Genomic DNA, 15564 nt, shown 5'->3' with positions numbered 1-15564 from the left:
GGGCGCCGCAGCCCTTGAGAGGAGGGGGCTGGTAGTTGGAGGGCAGTGCGTAGGCATTCTGGTGGTGGGCTTTGCCGAAGGCGGGCGGGGACGGGCTGTCGTAGGCGGGGGTCATGGAGTGCAAGGCGTTCATGAAGCCGGCGGTGGATTGCATGGGTTGCGGGGGGCTGCCGGCCGGAGAGGGACCCCCGGAGGATGAAGTCAACCCTTTGGCCTTCTGGTCCTTCTTGTACTTCATGCGCCGGTTCTGGAACCAGATCTTGATCTGGCGCTCGCTCAGGTTCAGCAGGTTGGCCATCTCGACGCGGCGCGGCCGGCACAGGTAGCGGTTGAAGTGGAACTCCTTCTCCAGCTCCACCAGCTGCGCGCTCGTGTACGCCGTCCGCGCCCGCTTGGACGCCGCCGAGCCCGGGGGGCTCTTGTCCCCTCCTCCCCCGCCGCCGCCGCCGCCGCCGCCGCCGCCTCCGCCGCCACCGCCGCCGCAGCCCTCTGCCGGATCCGAGCGGGGGAGGGGTGGGAAGAGGAGAAAATGAAATAAAAGATAATTACTGAACACGCCGAAATTGAATGCATCGTTTCTTAATAAATCCAGGCCTGGACTCTCTCCGAGACCCCCGCCACCCTCCCTTCCCCCCCCCCCGTTCGCATCCCCGCCTCCTCCTCCTCCTCCCCCCCCCCACCGCCCGTCGCATTAGCGGACACTCTATAATAGTGGCATTTATTAAGAGACCTGTTCTCCTCTCACTGGCCTAGCTTATGAAAATTTGATCATGTCACACAGACAGAGCTGCGTGGCCATTTATTTAGGGCTGGAAATTTTATTTATTGAGTTGTATGTGTGGTGGGTTTTTTTTTTTTTTTTGGACACTTATTCCCAAATCCAAACTGGGAAAGATTCCCTTCTCATGTCCTCTCTTGACAAAGATGGGTGACTTGACTGAGAACACTTGAGGAAAAACTGGACACTCGTGGGACAGGGCCTTGGAAGTGTGGCTTAAAAAAAAGAGAGAGAGACTGGCCGCCGGGCCTGGGAAGCCTGGACACCTCCCCGGGCAGGCCGAACGATTGTGATTAATACGCACAGTAATGCTACTTAATAATAATAATGATCAATCGTTGACGATCCTGAGTCCTCCTGGCCGTGCCTCCAGGCTCGGTGGCCTTGGGAAAGGCTCTGAGGACAACCGCCCCACCTCCTCGTGGAGCTCTGAGAAGCTCCGGTGGAGGATGTCTGGCTGGGGACTCTTGGGTGGTGGCCGAGTCAGAGGTCATCAGGTGGTGAGAGGAACTGAAAATGCCACCGACTAGTGTCCCCAGGTGGCCTAGGAGTGGGGGGAAGGGCGCCAAGGGGGGAGCTGGGTGCTAAGAATCACAGTGACATTCCTGACCCAAGCTGAGCAATGGTACCTGTGCCCGGGGAGCTGTTTTTCAGCTTGGACGTCTGCCTCGACTCTTTCATCCAGGGGAATATCTGTTTGGTGAGGGTGGAGTTGGAGCCGGGACCGCACTTGGGGGGTCCACTTTTGTTGGGCCCGCCCCCATTATTGCTGTTGCTAGTGGTACTGGTAGGTGCGGCGCTGGCTGGGGGTGAGCCCGGCGGGGCGGGCAGGGGTTCGGGGGCCAGGCCGGGCCTCATGCAGCTGCCTCCGCCGTTGAGCTCCTTGCTCTTGGCATGCGGGGCGGCGTTGCCCAGGGACTGCAGGGAGCACGCCGAGCGCTGGTAGTCACCCTCCAGGTGCGTGGTGGCCTGAAAGGGGGGCTGGGGAGGCCCGTCGTAGCCGAAGCCATTGCTGCCGGGGTACGAGGAGTAGCCTCCGAAGAGCGCGGCTGCCGTGTTGTCGTAGTAGGTGGCTTTCTGCATCGCTGGGCGAGGCCCGGGCAGTGGGTGGCAACTTGCAAGGGCCTGATACCCTCACGACCGGACATTGGCACCCCTGGGGGTCACGTGACACGCCGGACCCCCCCCCCTCCCTTTCCCCTGTCTGCCCCCCTCCTCCCGGGTCTGTTCCAAGCGGCTGACCTGCGGGGCGAGAGAAGAGACACAAGGACTGGGGCTCGAATCCATCTTAGGAACTAAAAAGGGAACTGACATCAATAGGGTTTTTTTTGTTTTTTGTTTTTTTTTTTCTTTTCTCCTCACCAGAATCTCCAAAGCAGATGCTGAGGCCGTGTATCTGACCTGGATGGATTTTTTTTTTTTGTATTTCAATTTTAATTTTAAAGGCAATTAAATAAAAGAAACACCAGTTTTCATTTCTAATTAAAAACAGAAAACAGAAATCAGGACTACACTCCTTGGGGGACGGCCAGGAGTGGAGTCTCACTGTTGCACAGGTCAGCCTGAGCAGAAGCCCCTGACCTCTCCCGACGTCTGTCCTTCCTTACCCCCAACTCTAGGGAAGGTTGACTCCAGGGAGGGCACTGTTAGACTCCAAAATAAAAACTCCTTCCAACTGAGAGCCTGTTCTGCCTCCTTTGACCTAAAGCAAAGTCTAGCCTGGGAGAAACCTGCAGATCTTGGGCTTGGAGAAAAAGGCAGGCTCATCGGGGAAACCTTCTCTGGTGAGGTGAGGCACCCTCTTCTCCTGGGAGGACCACAACAGCCTGACCTACATAGAAACTTCCTGAAGAACTTTAATCCCAAGGACCACTAGAACCAAGCTTCATCCATCAGTGGCCTAACTGCAGGTACCAGTACCTCCAGTTCACGGTTTTGCTCAGCCTGCCTGGAGCCCAGCAGCCAGTGGCCCCTGCAGAGTGTCCAAATGGAGCTCGATTGGAAGATGGGTCAGTGCTGTGACCATTTGGCCCAGGTGTCTCCCCAAAACACACCCGTATTTCTGAGACAGTTTCCTCCACCCTTTCCTTGACAGTTTGTTTTCTTTGGTTTTTCCAAAAGAAGAGGAAAAAGAAACTGCTGCTGGACCTTTCCACTGAGATGGGGTGGGGGAGGGCATTCTAAAAGTCAAAACTCTTGTTTGGAAGGAAAAGAATCCACGAAGCTATTTGGACAATGTTTTCCTCTGGGTTAGAAACAGAGCATGCCCCTGTTTACAGAGGCAAAAATATAAATACAATCACTATTTTAATCTAGCTTTTTTAAAGTGTGCCAGAAAAATAAAGATTCAATCCGTGAGATTTTTGTGTGTTTGTTCTCAAACTCCTGACAACACCCCCTCATTCCGTCTTCTCTGGCCTCACACCTCTCCTGTTCTCCCTCCAGACTGACCTTCTCTTCTGTCGTGTGTGTCTGGAAAACTTAGATCTCATTCAGTCCAGCTAGCCAACTCCGAAAACAAACTAAAATTCGGACCAGGGAAGGGATAAGGGCGAAAGAAGTCCCTCCCATACATAAATCCTGCTCTTAATGGTACAGACGTAGATTCAAAAGAGCTCGTGTAGCCCTGACTTCCGATGGGTTTCTGGGAAGAATTTGTTCCTGGAAATACACATGGGTCTGAAAGCAGCAGGTCCTTCCAGGGAGAGCTGGAGTTCAATTGACCAGGCTGACCCAATCCCTTTATTATTATTACCATTAGCCTCCGATGATTTAACCAAAATTAGCTTCTGAGCAGCCCTGGCTGAAAAGGGAATTAATTAACAGGCATCAGTTGAGTTTGTTATTAATAGATAGAAAAAAGAATGAAATAAAAACGTTGGAGGGGATTAGCTGGCTGGGCCCCTGGCTTTATTTAGTCTAAATGATTGCTACAGCAATAATGATATTATTATTATTATTATTATTATTATTATTATTATTATTATTAGGCTAGGTGCCTTAGGCAGAAATTTCTGTCGCTCCCCCTGCAATAAACCCCAAACCATCGCAGGACAGAGGCGAGGAGAATGTGAGAAACAAGAGAGCCAGAGAAAAGAATGGAGACACACCGGCGATGAAGCCGGGCCAGAAAGGTTTGTACATCGGAGAGACCCGGACTGTTGCTGCCTGGCTGTCTCGGCTGCTGCCGCTGCTGTTACCGCCGCAGCCGTGGCTGGTGAGGAGCTACCAGCCGCCTATGCTGGCTCCGGGAGGCGAGGAGGAACCGATCGGGTGGCAGAAAGGGTTGGAAGCAGCGGCAGGTTCCAGGCACACGGGGCCGAGCGCAGCGGCGCTGGCAAGTTTGGCGCTGGAGGTAACCGAATTAAAAGGCGCCTTAGCAACTCTGCTCTGGGACTTCGCCCAACTGGGCTCCCGGCTAGAGGGCGCGGAGGCCTGGCTGGTGGGACAGTGGGAAGATGCCCAGGAGTGGTTGTGGTGCTGGGGTTGGGAGTGGGGGGGGATCTGAGATCTGGGATCCAGAAGAGGGGGTGGGGAGCAGCTCCACTCAGCCAAACATGTCTATTTCCCTTGCCTCCATGTTGGAAAAAAAAAATCAGACTCCATATGGCTCCTCGGAAGGGTGGGAGGAAGACGGTGTCTCTGGGCTTTCCCCCAGGGTCTCGCTAGAGACCCCACCTTGCCCGGCACACCCCTGGGAGAGCCAGAGGGCAACAATGGCTGGAGAAGCCCCAGGAGAGAGGATAGGTCACCTTCCAGGACTTAAAAAGAAACAACAACAACAATAATAATGGAAGAAATATAGAAGAATAAGAAAGGAATGGGGAAGAGAGAGATCCCGCTCTTCTCAGCAACCGGGGGTAAAAATCCAGCCCTGGATCTGGCTGCAGAAAGAGGAGAGGAGAAAAAGAGAAAAGCGGGAAGAGAGAGGGAGAGAGAGAGAGAGAGGGAGGGAGGGAGTGAGGGAGGGGGAGAGAGAGAGAGAGAGAGAGAGAGAGGGAGAGAGAGAGAGTCAGTCGCTGCGTGGAAGGAAGCTTAAAGCTTGTGAACTCTTCTTGAACCGAGATTGGAGTCATATGGGCCATAAATCATTGAGACATACTCTCCGCCATTCACAAACTGATAGCCTATTTCAGTCCAGCTTACCTTAGCCACCGACGAGGGGAGAACAGGCAGACATAATATATATTCACATCGAGCCCCAGCGCGAGCGGCAGGCGAGAAATCTCCCCTCCTTGAAGGCAAAGGGGGAAGAAGAAAAAAAAAAAAGACCACTGTTTAAAGCTGCGTCGCCCGCCGCCCCCCCCCCTCGACACACACACCTCCCCAAAGCCACCCGGGCCGGGGGAGCCCGAGGGGCAGAGCGGCCCGAGGAGCCGCGCGCCGGCCCGGCGTCCGCTCCAATTCACTCGGCTGGGGAGCGGGGGTGCGCGGGAGGGAGGGGCTGGGGGAGCGGGGGAAAAAAAGAGAAGAGCGAGAGGGGCCGCGGCTGCGGGGCTCGCCCGGAATCCAGCTCCGGGCTCCGGCTCGGCCAAGCCGCCACAGTGTGGTTGCCCTATAAGACTGGTACGCCCTACTCTCCGTAACAATGGCCTCTGCTTTTGCACAGGGAGAGGGGAAAAAAAAAACACAGACACACACACACACACACACACACACACACACACACACACAGGCAAGCCGACCCCCCCCCCACCTCTCCCCCTTTAGCAAGCATAGATAGATGTCTGATAAGGAGGGAAGGTGAGGGTGGTGATGAGCGCTGAGGGTGGGGGGGCGCGTTTTAAGTACTCCCCCGTAAGAGTGAGAAGTAAGGAAGACAGAGTGTTTTTTGTTGTTGTTCGGTGTTTTTGTTGTTGTTGTTTTTAGCAGGTAAAATTTTGCATTGAGATGAGGAAGGAAGAAAAGAGGAAAATGCAAAGAAAGCTGATGGCAGTTCACAACTCTCCCCCCCCCCCACACACACACACGCACTCACACCACCACACACACAGGCACCCCAAACCTCACCAGTGAATCATTATGCTAATTTGAGAAGTAGCCTCAGGAGGCCTAGTCAAAGACCCAGCCCGGCTGGGGTGAGGGTGCTGGGTGGCCCTCCTGCTCTCGTTCGCAGTTGGAACACCAAGATTTTTTTTTTTTAAAGTAGTTTCACTCCTCGGAGAATGGTGGCGGCTGGGTCTCCCGCCCTCTCGCTCTGGCTCCCTCCTTCTGAATCTTCAGTCTCCGCGTCTTACCACACCATCTCTAGTCCTTCTCTCCGTGCCTCCCCCCTCCCCATCTCCAGGCCCAGTCACCAATGGGGGAGGGGGCAAAGCCAGACCTTTTTTTTTCTTAACACCCCTCCTTTTTTTTTTTTTTTTTTTTTTTTTTGAGAACAGACAACAAGCGGTGAGTGGCGATTTAAAAAACCCAGAACATCTCGCAGGGGGAGTGGGGTTGCGGGAAGGGTGACAAAAACAGGGCCCTGCAGTTTAGAGAGCTCCCAGACAGACGGGCTGTGGAAGGCCTGTAAGAACTTCACAGAGAACTTTCTGTTAAGATTCTCACCTTGGGGTAGGCAGAACAGGCAGGCTAAGAGGTGATAAGGACATTTGTACTTCTGAGAAGATAAGAAGAAGCAGCAAAATGGCTTCATTTTAAATGCGCTGGCAGAAGCGATGGAGGGTGGTTACTGTTATTCAGAGAAAACCTGTTTGTTTCCCTCAGCTCAGCGAGATTTATGACTCTTGGCACAAATGAGAAAGACTACAAAAGCTAAAGTTTTCTTTGGATGTGTTTGAGCAGGGCAGGAAAAGGCAAGGAGGAGGCCTGTAGGAGGAAGACAGGAGCCAAGAATGTAGGTGTCTGCAAATTTGGGGGGGTGGGGTGGGGAAGAACGTTTGGTGGTGGAGGAAAAAGACAAAAAGAGCCCTAGGATATTTCTCCAAGCTGGAGGGCTTAGCAATGCTGCCTAACTGCTGACTCGGGGACTTGGGGGATAAAAACCAGAGGCAGCTCTCTTTTCTACAAAGGCAGCTTGGAAACTCATTCTCTTAACCTCCTGTAGACAAACTCAGCCAAGGCTCTGTGATTTCCTCCTTAGAACTCTTGCTTTTTGCCTTCTCCCATCTGGATGCACCGGGATAGTCAAAGAGGCTGGGGAAAATGAAGGTGAGAGCAGATTTCCAGCTATTGTCTCCCCTTCCAGAGAGGTTGGCTGGCTCTGGCTCTGGCAAGTACTAAGTACTTCCCTTCGACTTCTTTCGGGATGAGAAGGGAAGTGGTCTCTGGCTTCTGGCACCCTAATATGCCCAAGTTAGGCCAAGTGGGATGGGACACTTTGTTGTCCCCCCACACACCCAACATACTGCCTTGTCCTGCCACACAGTGGGAGCCTGTGGCCTCTCAATCTCTAGCAACAGGAGTCAGGAATAGAACTGTAAGATGTGCTCACCTGAGGATCCCACTGCCTGTAGCAGTGGCTGCCTAGGGAGTTGGTGGCTGCAGGAAGGTGACAGGTAGACAGGGAGGAGGAGTAGGAGTCTTTTATGTGTGGGGGGGTGTTTATTAGAGTATTAAGAAAAGGATAAACCAGGCATGGTAGCTCACACCTCTAATCCCAGCACTAGGAGGCTGAGGTCGGAAGATCACTGTGAATTCAAGGCCAGCCTGTGTTACAAAGTGAGTCCCAGCTCAGCCTGGGCTACAGCAAGACCCAGCCTCAAGAAAGAAGGAAAGAAAGGGAAAAAATAAAGATGAAGTCTTGGAGCTCAAGCCCTTCCTAAGGATCTGTTCTGAGATCTACCAACTCTGGTGAAAGGTATGCAGGGTTACATCTCAAAGAATTTTGGGCTTGTTGGGTCAGGGTTGCAGGCCAAGGAGGCTTTCAGAGGTTCAAGGGAACCCATACCATTGACTCTTTTTTCGTACTCCCCTCCCAAAAAAAGAAAAAGAAAATCAGGTATGTACTTCAGACTCTTCTGTTCTTCTAAGTTACTGCCTCTGGCTAGAGCTGGTCACTGACTGTGAAGTTGAGAGAAGCAGACCACCTTCTGGACAGTGTAGCTTTGCCTGGAGAGATAAGAAGAGAGCCCAGGAAGCATCTAGCCACCTACTCAGCTACTGGCCTGCAAGAGGAGTTCGTTGCCACAATTGGGCCTGGAGTTGTGCTGAAGGTGGAAAGTGTTCAAGAGATAGCAAGAGAACTTTTCCTCCCTAGCTCTTTTACCCCCTGTAGTCCTTTTTTTGTAGGTCCATGACCTTGGGAGCAAAAAGAAGGATGAGGAGCCAGAGAATGTGCATCATCAACTGCGGTAGGACACGGAGCTTCTTAGTGAATGCTAGAGAGCACCATCCATTTGGAATGCTTGTGAGGCAATTAAATCTGTTTGACTTCCTTCTAGCTGTTTCCCCTTCCTTTTCCAAAGGTTTCTGAGCTGCAGGCTGACTGCCCGGAGGAGGCTGGGAGGCCGCAGGGTGGAGGAGGAACAGGCAGCTACTAGGTGTTTGGTTGGAAGTTCTGCAGTGGGTTAGGGATCTTTCCAGCTTCAGGAGACAAAGGCAGGGTAGTGAGGAGCTTAGATCAGGAACTTGGGGTGGGAATCTCACAGGGTGTAAGGAAAAGATTCTGAAATCTGAGAGAAGAGAGTAGGGGAGAAATCATGATTTAGGGGTACTTACATAAAAAGGAAACAGATTCTTTCCTGGATTCAGAGAAGGATAGGGGCGTGTGTGTGTTTGTGTGTGTGTGTATGTGTGTGTGTTTGGGGGTGGAGACAGGCAAAGAAAGAGAAAGTAGAAAAGGTGAAAATGGGAAAAAATAAGAGACAGACGCTAGTGTAAACCAATAAAGGCAAAAAAATTAATGCATATATAAAATGAGGAGAAATGTCCCCTTTTACAAACACCCTTTCCTTCTCCGCAGAGTTAAAGTGAGGATCCCAGCACAGCACTCTCCTTCAGGACTTACACTGGGCACCCAGTACAGGGGCAGGGGACAAGGAGCACTGAAACTTGCCTAAAGCAACCATTACTGGCTGCCCACCTTTCTAAAACTTGGTGGGATCACGCCTAGCCCACCCCTCCCCCAGCTCCATCAAAGAATAAACAGAGATTTTCTCCATAAGGGCCAACAGGGATGGCTCCCTTAATCCCAATTTCTGATCTCTCCACCTTGGGGTGGCCAAGAATTCTACCCTCAGCTTAAACTGTAGAAAATTGCCCTGTCCCACTAGGCTCCCTAGAGCTGGGAACTGAGCACCTGGGTCAGGCAATCAACAAATTGCTTCTTGCTGACCCTGGTCTGAGTTCCTGGCCTCACACTCTAGCCTTTGCAGTCCAACACTGAGGTGGCCATTCAGTAAAGTTTGTACCTTCTCAAATGTTAATAAGGATTTCCAACCTCCAGTTAGCAAAAGAGTGAGCTGGAATAAAGATGGCTGGGTATCCTAGGCATTTTGTCTCCCTACTTAATCCCTGGCTCTCTTAAAATTCCAGAGTAGAAGGGAACAAAGGGGTGTCAGGAAGAAGATCTGGGTGCCTTTGCCAGCACAGACTTCACTCAATGTAATGAAAAGGGAAAGAAGATAGAAACTACTACATGAGAGAATAAAAAAAATCTAAGCTATACTCCCTGTCCCCAAGTCTAAGGCTGGGTGGGAAAGACAGGTGAACAGTCACAAGGATCAACAAAGTTGCCTTGGTGACCTCCGAGGCCTGAGGCCTCCTGGACACAGTTCAGAGGTGGATCTGTTTCTGAATCAGAGACTATGTCTCATCTAGTAGCCCAGCTCTGGCCCAAACTCCAGCCCTATCCAATGTGAAGACAAAAGTGGGCAAGCTGGAGAAGAGAGGGGGGAAGAAGCTGTGGGTCTCGAACAGCTGTGAGAGGATGCTAAGGAAGGGAGGGAGATGCAGACAAGAGAGGTAGAGGGGCCCAGGCCACTGTGAGTCCTGGAGGCAGGATCTCACCCCTGACAGATTGGATGTCTCTCTTTCAGTGACCTCTGTTTAGCAGACAATAACTCACTGGATTAATGACCAATCAGCAGAAGGCCTCCAAGTATAAGACTCCAAAGTCAGAATGGGACATAGCCAAAGTCTGGGCTTGCCAGCTCTTTTGTTATTTCTTCCTCAAAATTGGATTCAGGTAGTAGATTATTTGGCCAGTGACTGAGATTTCTAAACATGAAGTTGTTGCCCATATCTTTCTACTTCCTGCCCTAGAATTTATGTCCTAAGCCTGACTTCTCAGGGAATCCTACAACCCCACCAACTTTGCTAGCTTTCTTATATCCTTGATCCCCTAAACAATTTCTTTTCCCACAGTTCTGCAACTGAGACGTCACTACCTTCAAGTTTTATGTTTCTCCCATTGGAGAAAGACATGGAAACTATCCCAAGAACAGGGCAAGGGTCTTCCATCTTGTAGGCCTTCTCTCCTGGCTGCTTCAAAGGACAATGAGTATGGTGCCTTGGCATACCATATGTGTACTTTCTTTCTCAGAAAAGAAAAAAAAAAAAAAGAGCCAAAGGTTCAGGGGTTAAGAGTGGGGCTGTTGGGGACTGCACTGACTCGCACAGATTCTAAACTCAAACCACAGTCCAGGCCCTGAGCAAGAGTAGGAGGCAACTCAGAAGTTCCCCTCTGGACAACTGCAGCCTTAGCCCAAGCATCTGATAAGGAATGAGCCCTGTTGATGAAGCTAAGCACTTTCTCTTTTAGCCCTTCTCCAAATGTCAATGCCAGTCCAACCCAGTCAGCCAGCCTCTCTCCACTGTCTTCTATTACCATTGTTCTTTGCCTGGGCTCCTCTTTTGTTGAGATCCATTCAGGAGTCAATTGTCTGGAGTCCAGTAAAATTTCTACATCCACGCTGTGTAATAATCCACAGTTCTAGGCACAGGCAAGCTCTCTGAATATTTCAAATAAAGCTTGCAGAGACTTCTATAACCAGATACCCACGGACCTCTAGGACAAACAAGGAAGTTGCTCCCAAGCACAATCCACAGAGCACGGATACACAGAGAAACATCCAAGATCAAACCAGACATGGTGGCACACACCTTTAATCCCAGCACTCGGGAGGCAGAGGTAGGAGGATTGCCATGAGTTTGAGGCAAACCTGAGACTACAGAGTGAATTCCAGGTCAGCCTGAGCTAGAGTGAGACCCTAACTCAAAAAAAAAAAAAAAAAAAAAAGAAGAAGAAGAAGAAGAAGAGGAGGAGGAGGAGGAGGAAGAAGACGACAACGAAGAAGGAAATAACCAATATCAGAACCTGGGAGGAGTGTCCAGTCCAACTCTGCTATTATTACATGTAGGAAAACTAAGGCCTCAAGTGGAAAAGAGACTGTTCTTGAGTCATGTGGGACAGTCTTGGGAAGTAGGAGGCTTGGCCTATTAAACACTCCACCTAACAGTGTGATCTGAGGCAGGGTATTCCTAGATCCTCAGTGTCCCCTTTAGTAAAACCATGGTACTCGTGTGGAGGGAAGAAGCACCCCACAAAGTGAATGCCCATGGTTCTCTGCATTCTGATGGAACAGTGAGTGGCAATAAACTGTAATAAACACAGTTCAGACAATAGCGTATCATTGTGATCAAATGCAAACTAGTTCCTCCTGGGATTTACACACTTAGACCTCTACCACTGAGCACAAACCCCAGTCCTGGTCCTCCCTTGCCCCTCAGAGATACAGATCCTGGATTTTTACTGCTCTTCTTTTGTGTGGGGGGATGGGCCATTTTCTACCCTCCTTACCAAATGAAAGGTGCTATTTTTGGATGCAGCAATCGGAGCAGTAAATAATTAATTTGTATAATTAGAGGAGGAAGGCTTCAACTTGGTAATTTTTAACCAGACATCAATGCACCCATTGTACCATTCTGGCCTTCTCACCCCACCCCCACCTCTGCCCACACACCTACCAGCCCCCTAGTTGTGGTGCCCCCCCCACACACACACCATTTGAAAACCAGCATTTTCCAGGATGGTCAACAGGGTCCACAGAGCCAGAGTCTGCTGCTCTCATCCCAACAAAGTTCCATTCTCTGCTGTGTTCCCCCCTAGAAACCCATCTGCTGGCATCAAAGCTTGATTCCAGAAGCCCCCCCCCCCCACCACCACCAAGATGTGCTGGGCTCTGGGTCCAGCTCTGAGCTCCTGGGAACATCTAATCCACCTCCTCAGCTCAAGATGCCCCAACAATGCAGCGGGTTTGCATTTCAAGAAACTCCCATTAATATCAATTTACTTCACTGAAACCTCGGGTTCTTCATCAAGTTGATGATTTATGATAAAATCAATTAAATTACGGCCACTTAGGGCCCAGCCGCTTCCTCTCAGATTTCATTGGTGCGGGGCCCAAGTGTCTGGTGGAAAAATGCAAGTTTAGCTGGAGGCGAGGAAAGATAATTCCGTGGCTGAGAAAATTTAATGCAAAACAATTTCCAGGGAAAGCCGGTGTCTGGACAGAAATGCAAGAGCTACTAGTTGGCCTGCGGAAATAACTATCTGGGGGTCAAAATGTTTCCCTCCCTACCCCCATCATCCTGCAAAGCTCCCTTATTTTGTCCACCCTTGTGCGTTCCCCCCTCCCCACACGCACACCCAAGCAGAGACTTGGGGAAATTCGAACAATAATATTGCATCCAACCCTGCCAAGAATCAGCCTCAAACCACTTATCTCCCAATTTCCCTTACCACACCAGGTCTTTTTTTTTTTTCCCCCTCTCCCCCTTTTCCCTTTACCCACCAAGCCCACTAATTTCTCTGTCTCTCTCCCCTACAAAGCCACAGCCCCAAAGTGAAGATCAGGCTGCGTGGGCAGGCTGGGCCAGTGGAGCAGCAGTCAGGGGCCAGGGCCAGCGGACTCTGCTGCCTGTGACTTTGAGAAGAAAGAAGCTCAGGCGGGAAGGGACACTACCTCATGGTCTGGCAAGGGGCAGCAACTTGTGCCCAGCGCTAGCCCATCCCAGAGTCGCGGGACCAGAGGGAGGCCCAGTCTCTCTCCTGGCTCCCTTATGGGGACTCACGGAAGTGAGTGTAAAAAGCATTCAACAAACACACACTACCCAGAGCACACACAGATAAGCCCTAATGTGCAGACCCACTCCCACAACACACAAACGCATCCACACGTGTGTAAGTTTGCACGCTCTCCTTATCCCTCGCCCAGAAGCACCACACCCTTAGCCTAAAGGAAGAAGAAGAAGAAGAAAAAGAAAAAAGACAGTTCCTATGATCTTCTCACATGGAGAGAATAAATCCCTGCTTCCTAAGGGCACTGCCTCTCCTCCGTGGGGAAAGGGACTTCTCACGCCTCGGCTCTGTTTGGTTTTTGGTTTCCAGAGCCGGCAGATAGTAAACACAGCTTCCCTGAAGCCATAAATCAACCCCTCTTCTACCTTCTCAGTTTAACACCCAGCCTCAGCCGCAACCCCTTGTAATTCCAGCTTCAAATAACCCCTAGGTGCTAAAGGGCTGGACCGCTGCGGAGGCAGCTGGATTGTGGGAGCCGGGCCTAGCCTCCCAATTCCCACAGCTCCCCACTCTCCCCCGCCCGGGGGGGGGGGGACACATCCAAGGTCTCCTCTTTGCAGAGTGGGGGACCTCTCCAGCCCCTAAGCGGATCTTGTCCTTATAGCCACAGGTACAGCTCCACGCTCCTCCACGTGCTCCCTACACTTTGGTGACCCTGCGCCCCATTCTCAGACCCACGTCGCTTCTCTTAAGTTGCTCCCATCTCGTCTTCCAATCGAATTCCGTCCTGACCCCAAAGAGGCCCGGGGACAGCGCTCTCCCGTCACCCCCTCTCTCCACCCCAATGGGGACCCGAGCGCCGGGCTGCGCACCTCGCACACTTACCTGTCGGGTCTCCCCCCGGCTAGGGCGCGGACCCGGGCGCGGGGGGTTCGCGGGAGCCGACGGCCAAGCCGGGGACCTCCGGCCCCGGCTGGGGCTTCGCGGCCGCGGCCGACCGCATCCCGATCACTCCAACCCCAGCGTCCCGGGAGCGTCCCGCTGAGCCGGGGAGGAGAGGCCCGGATGCGCTGGCCCCCACCCCGCCCCCGCCCCGCCCCCGCTCCCGGCTTTGTTCGGCCCCGAGCGAGGTGCGCGCGGATCCCGCGCTCCGGGTGCGGCGGGTCTGCAGCGCCCCTCTGCCGGGGAACCCGCTCGGCCAGCCAGGGCCCGCGTGGAGCTACGGGGAAACTCAGGCCCGTGTGACACCGAGCGGGGCCAGGGCTTGGACCAAGTTGCCAGGCGAGGGGCGAAACGACTGACAGGGGCACAGCGAGGCGCTGGGGGCGCGGGGGGCGCCATGGCGGAAGGCGGGCGCACCGGCGGCTCTTCAATGTCACCAGTGAAATGGGTTCCATATGTCCGAGCCGAGCCGGCGGAGAAGGGAGGGAAAAGGAGACAGTTCTGGGCAGGACAGGAGGGGGGTGGGGTGCTGGATGCGGGAGGGGGGGCCGAGCAGAGCCATGGCCAGGAGGTAAAGGGAGACTGGAGAGCGAGAAGGTTTACATTTTTCCATTTCTCCTTCAGTTCTCTAAAGCTGCTTAGGTTGGTTGCAACTTTCCCTTTTTCCTTTTCTTTCCTGAAAGATGGGGGAGGGAGGAGGTCAGTAAGGGAAGCATCCGTTTGTTAACTCTGGGGGTGAAGGAAATAGATGTGGATTGGAGGTGAAAAGTGCTGAGGCCGGTGGTGAAATCAACTAACATTAAATCCTTCTCCTTGAGTGCTAAAAGAGGCGACCAAACCCACCAGAGGGGAGAGGAGCCAAGGAAGGAGGAGTCCACCTTCCAGGTGTGAGGGACTGACCCTAACCCCTCCCCTCCAAGATGGGACTCGTTTTCTTGGGACGTCCGGATGATTGTGGTGATGGTGGAGGAGGAGACTGAAGTGTCCTGGACAGCTGGACCATTCTCTGCTACTTCAAATCACTCAGCCTCTTCATACCTGATTTTAGTGCCCTTGGAGGCCTGGTCTAGAGACCCGGGCTTCTGAGATAGCCTCAGCTTTGGGAAACTTCCTGTAATGACAGCTGCACCTACTATAAAAACAGGGTTCATGGAGGCATGAAGAAGCATCCCGGTGTGTCTGCAGCCACCCCCCCCCCCAAGGAGTTAGGCTCTTCCGCTGGGTTTCCATCTTTATTTCTGTTTTGGTTTTGCTTTGCATGTTCTGTTCCCATTTCTGGCATCTCCATCCCTTTCTCACAGCCTCATAGTCTTCTCACACCGTGCCTCTGCTTTTTAAGCCAATATGAACTGAGCCCTGGGCAGGCCATGCAGGTGTCTCCAGGAATCACTTCTGGGCTTGCTCATGAAGCTGGCTCTCTCCTCCTCTTTCTCTCTCCTCCTTTCCTCTGTTGGGGGTGGGGAGGAGGGTGGCACTCTGTCCTGGAGACAGTCTTTTCTAAACCATAGCAGACAGAATGAGCAGCTTTCCTTTCATTTCCTTTCTTTCACCCAGGTGGTGGTGTGTGTTCTCAGAAGTGGTTGGGCCTCCTTCCAGTCCTCTCTACCTGCCCTTTGTCTCCTCCATCCCCATCATCCTCTTCTTGGGCTCAGCATTGACTTTTAACCCACCAGAGAGAATTTGCCGCTTATTCTCTCTGGAGCTCTCTCTTTACCCTCTCTCCCACTCCTCATCTTCCCATTCAACTCCTTTAGTCATCACAACACTAGCAGCCTGGCATCTTAAAGGCACAGTGATAGATGCTACAATCATACAGAGAAAGAGGACATGAGCAGATGCTGGGGCAAAAGACTGGTCAGCAGATTTCCTGGAGTCCCAT

At 52.3% G+C, this 15564-nt stretch overlaps 1 protein-coding gene across 1 annotated transcript in view; it reads right to left on the bottom strand.

The window, feature by feature from the left end:
- Hoxb3 (homeobox B3) overlaps positions 1–15564 on the bottom strand; it is a 40493-nt gene that overhangs the window by 399 nt on the left and 24530 nt on the right. The window contains 3 exon segments of the mRNA XM_045158211.1: positions 2–489; positions 1408–2020; positions 4925–5012. Of these exon segments, the coding sequence (XP_045014146.1) occupies positions 2–489; positions 1408–1861 (942 nt within the window). The 5' untranslated portion in view covers positions 1862–2020; positions 4925–5012.

The sequence above is a fragment of the Jaculus jaculus genome, chromosome 9 (assembly GCF_020740685.1).
Source record: "Jaculus jaculus isolate mJacJac1 chromosome 9, mJacJac1.mat.Y.cur, whole genome shotgun sequence".
Lineage (NCBI taxonomy): Eukaryota > Metazoa > Chordata > Mammalia > Rodentia > Dipodidae > Jaculus > Jaculus jaculus.
This window is presented reverse-complemented; position numbering and strand designations above follow the sequence as displayed.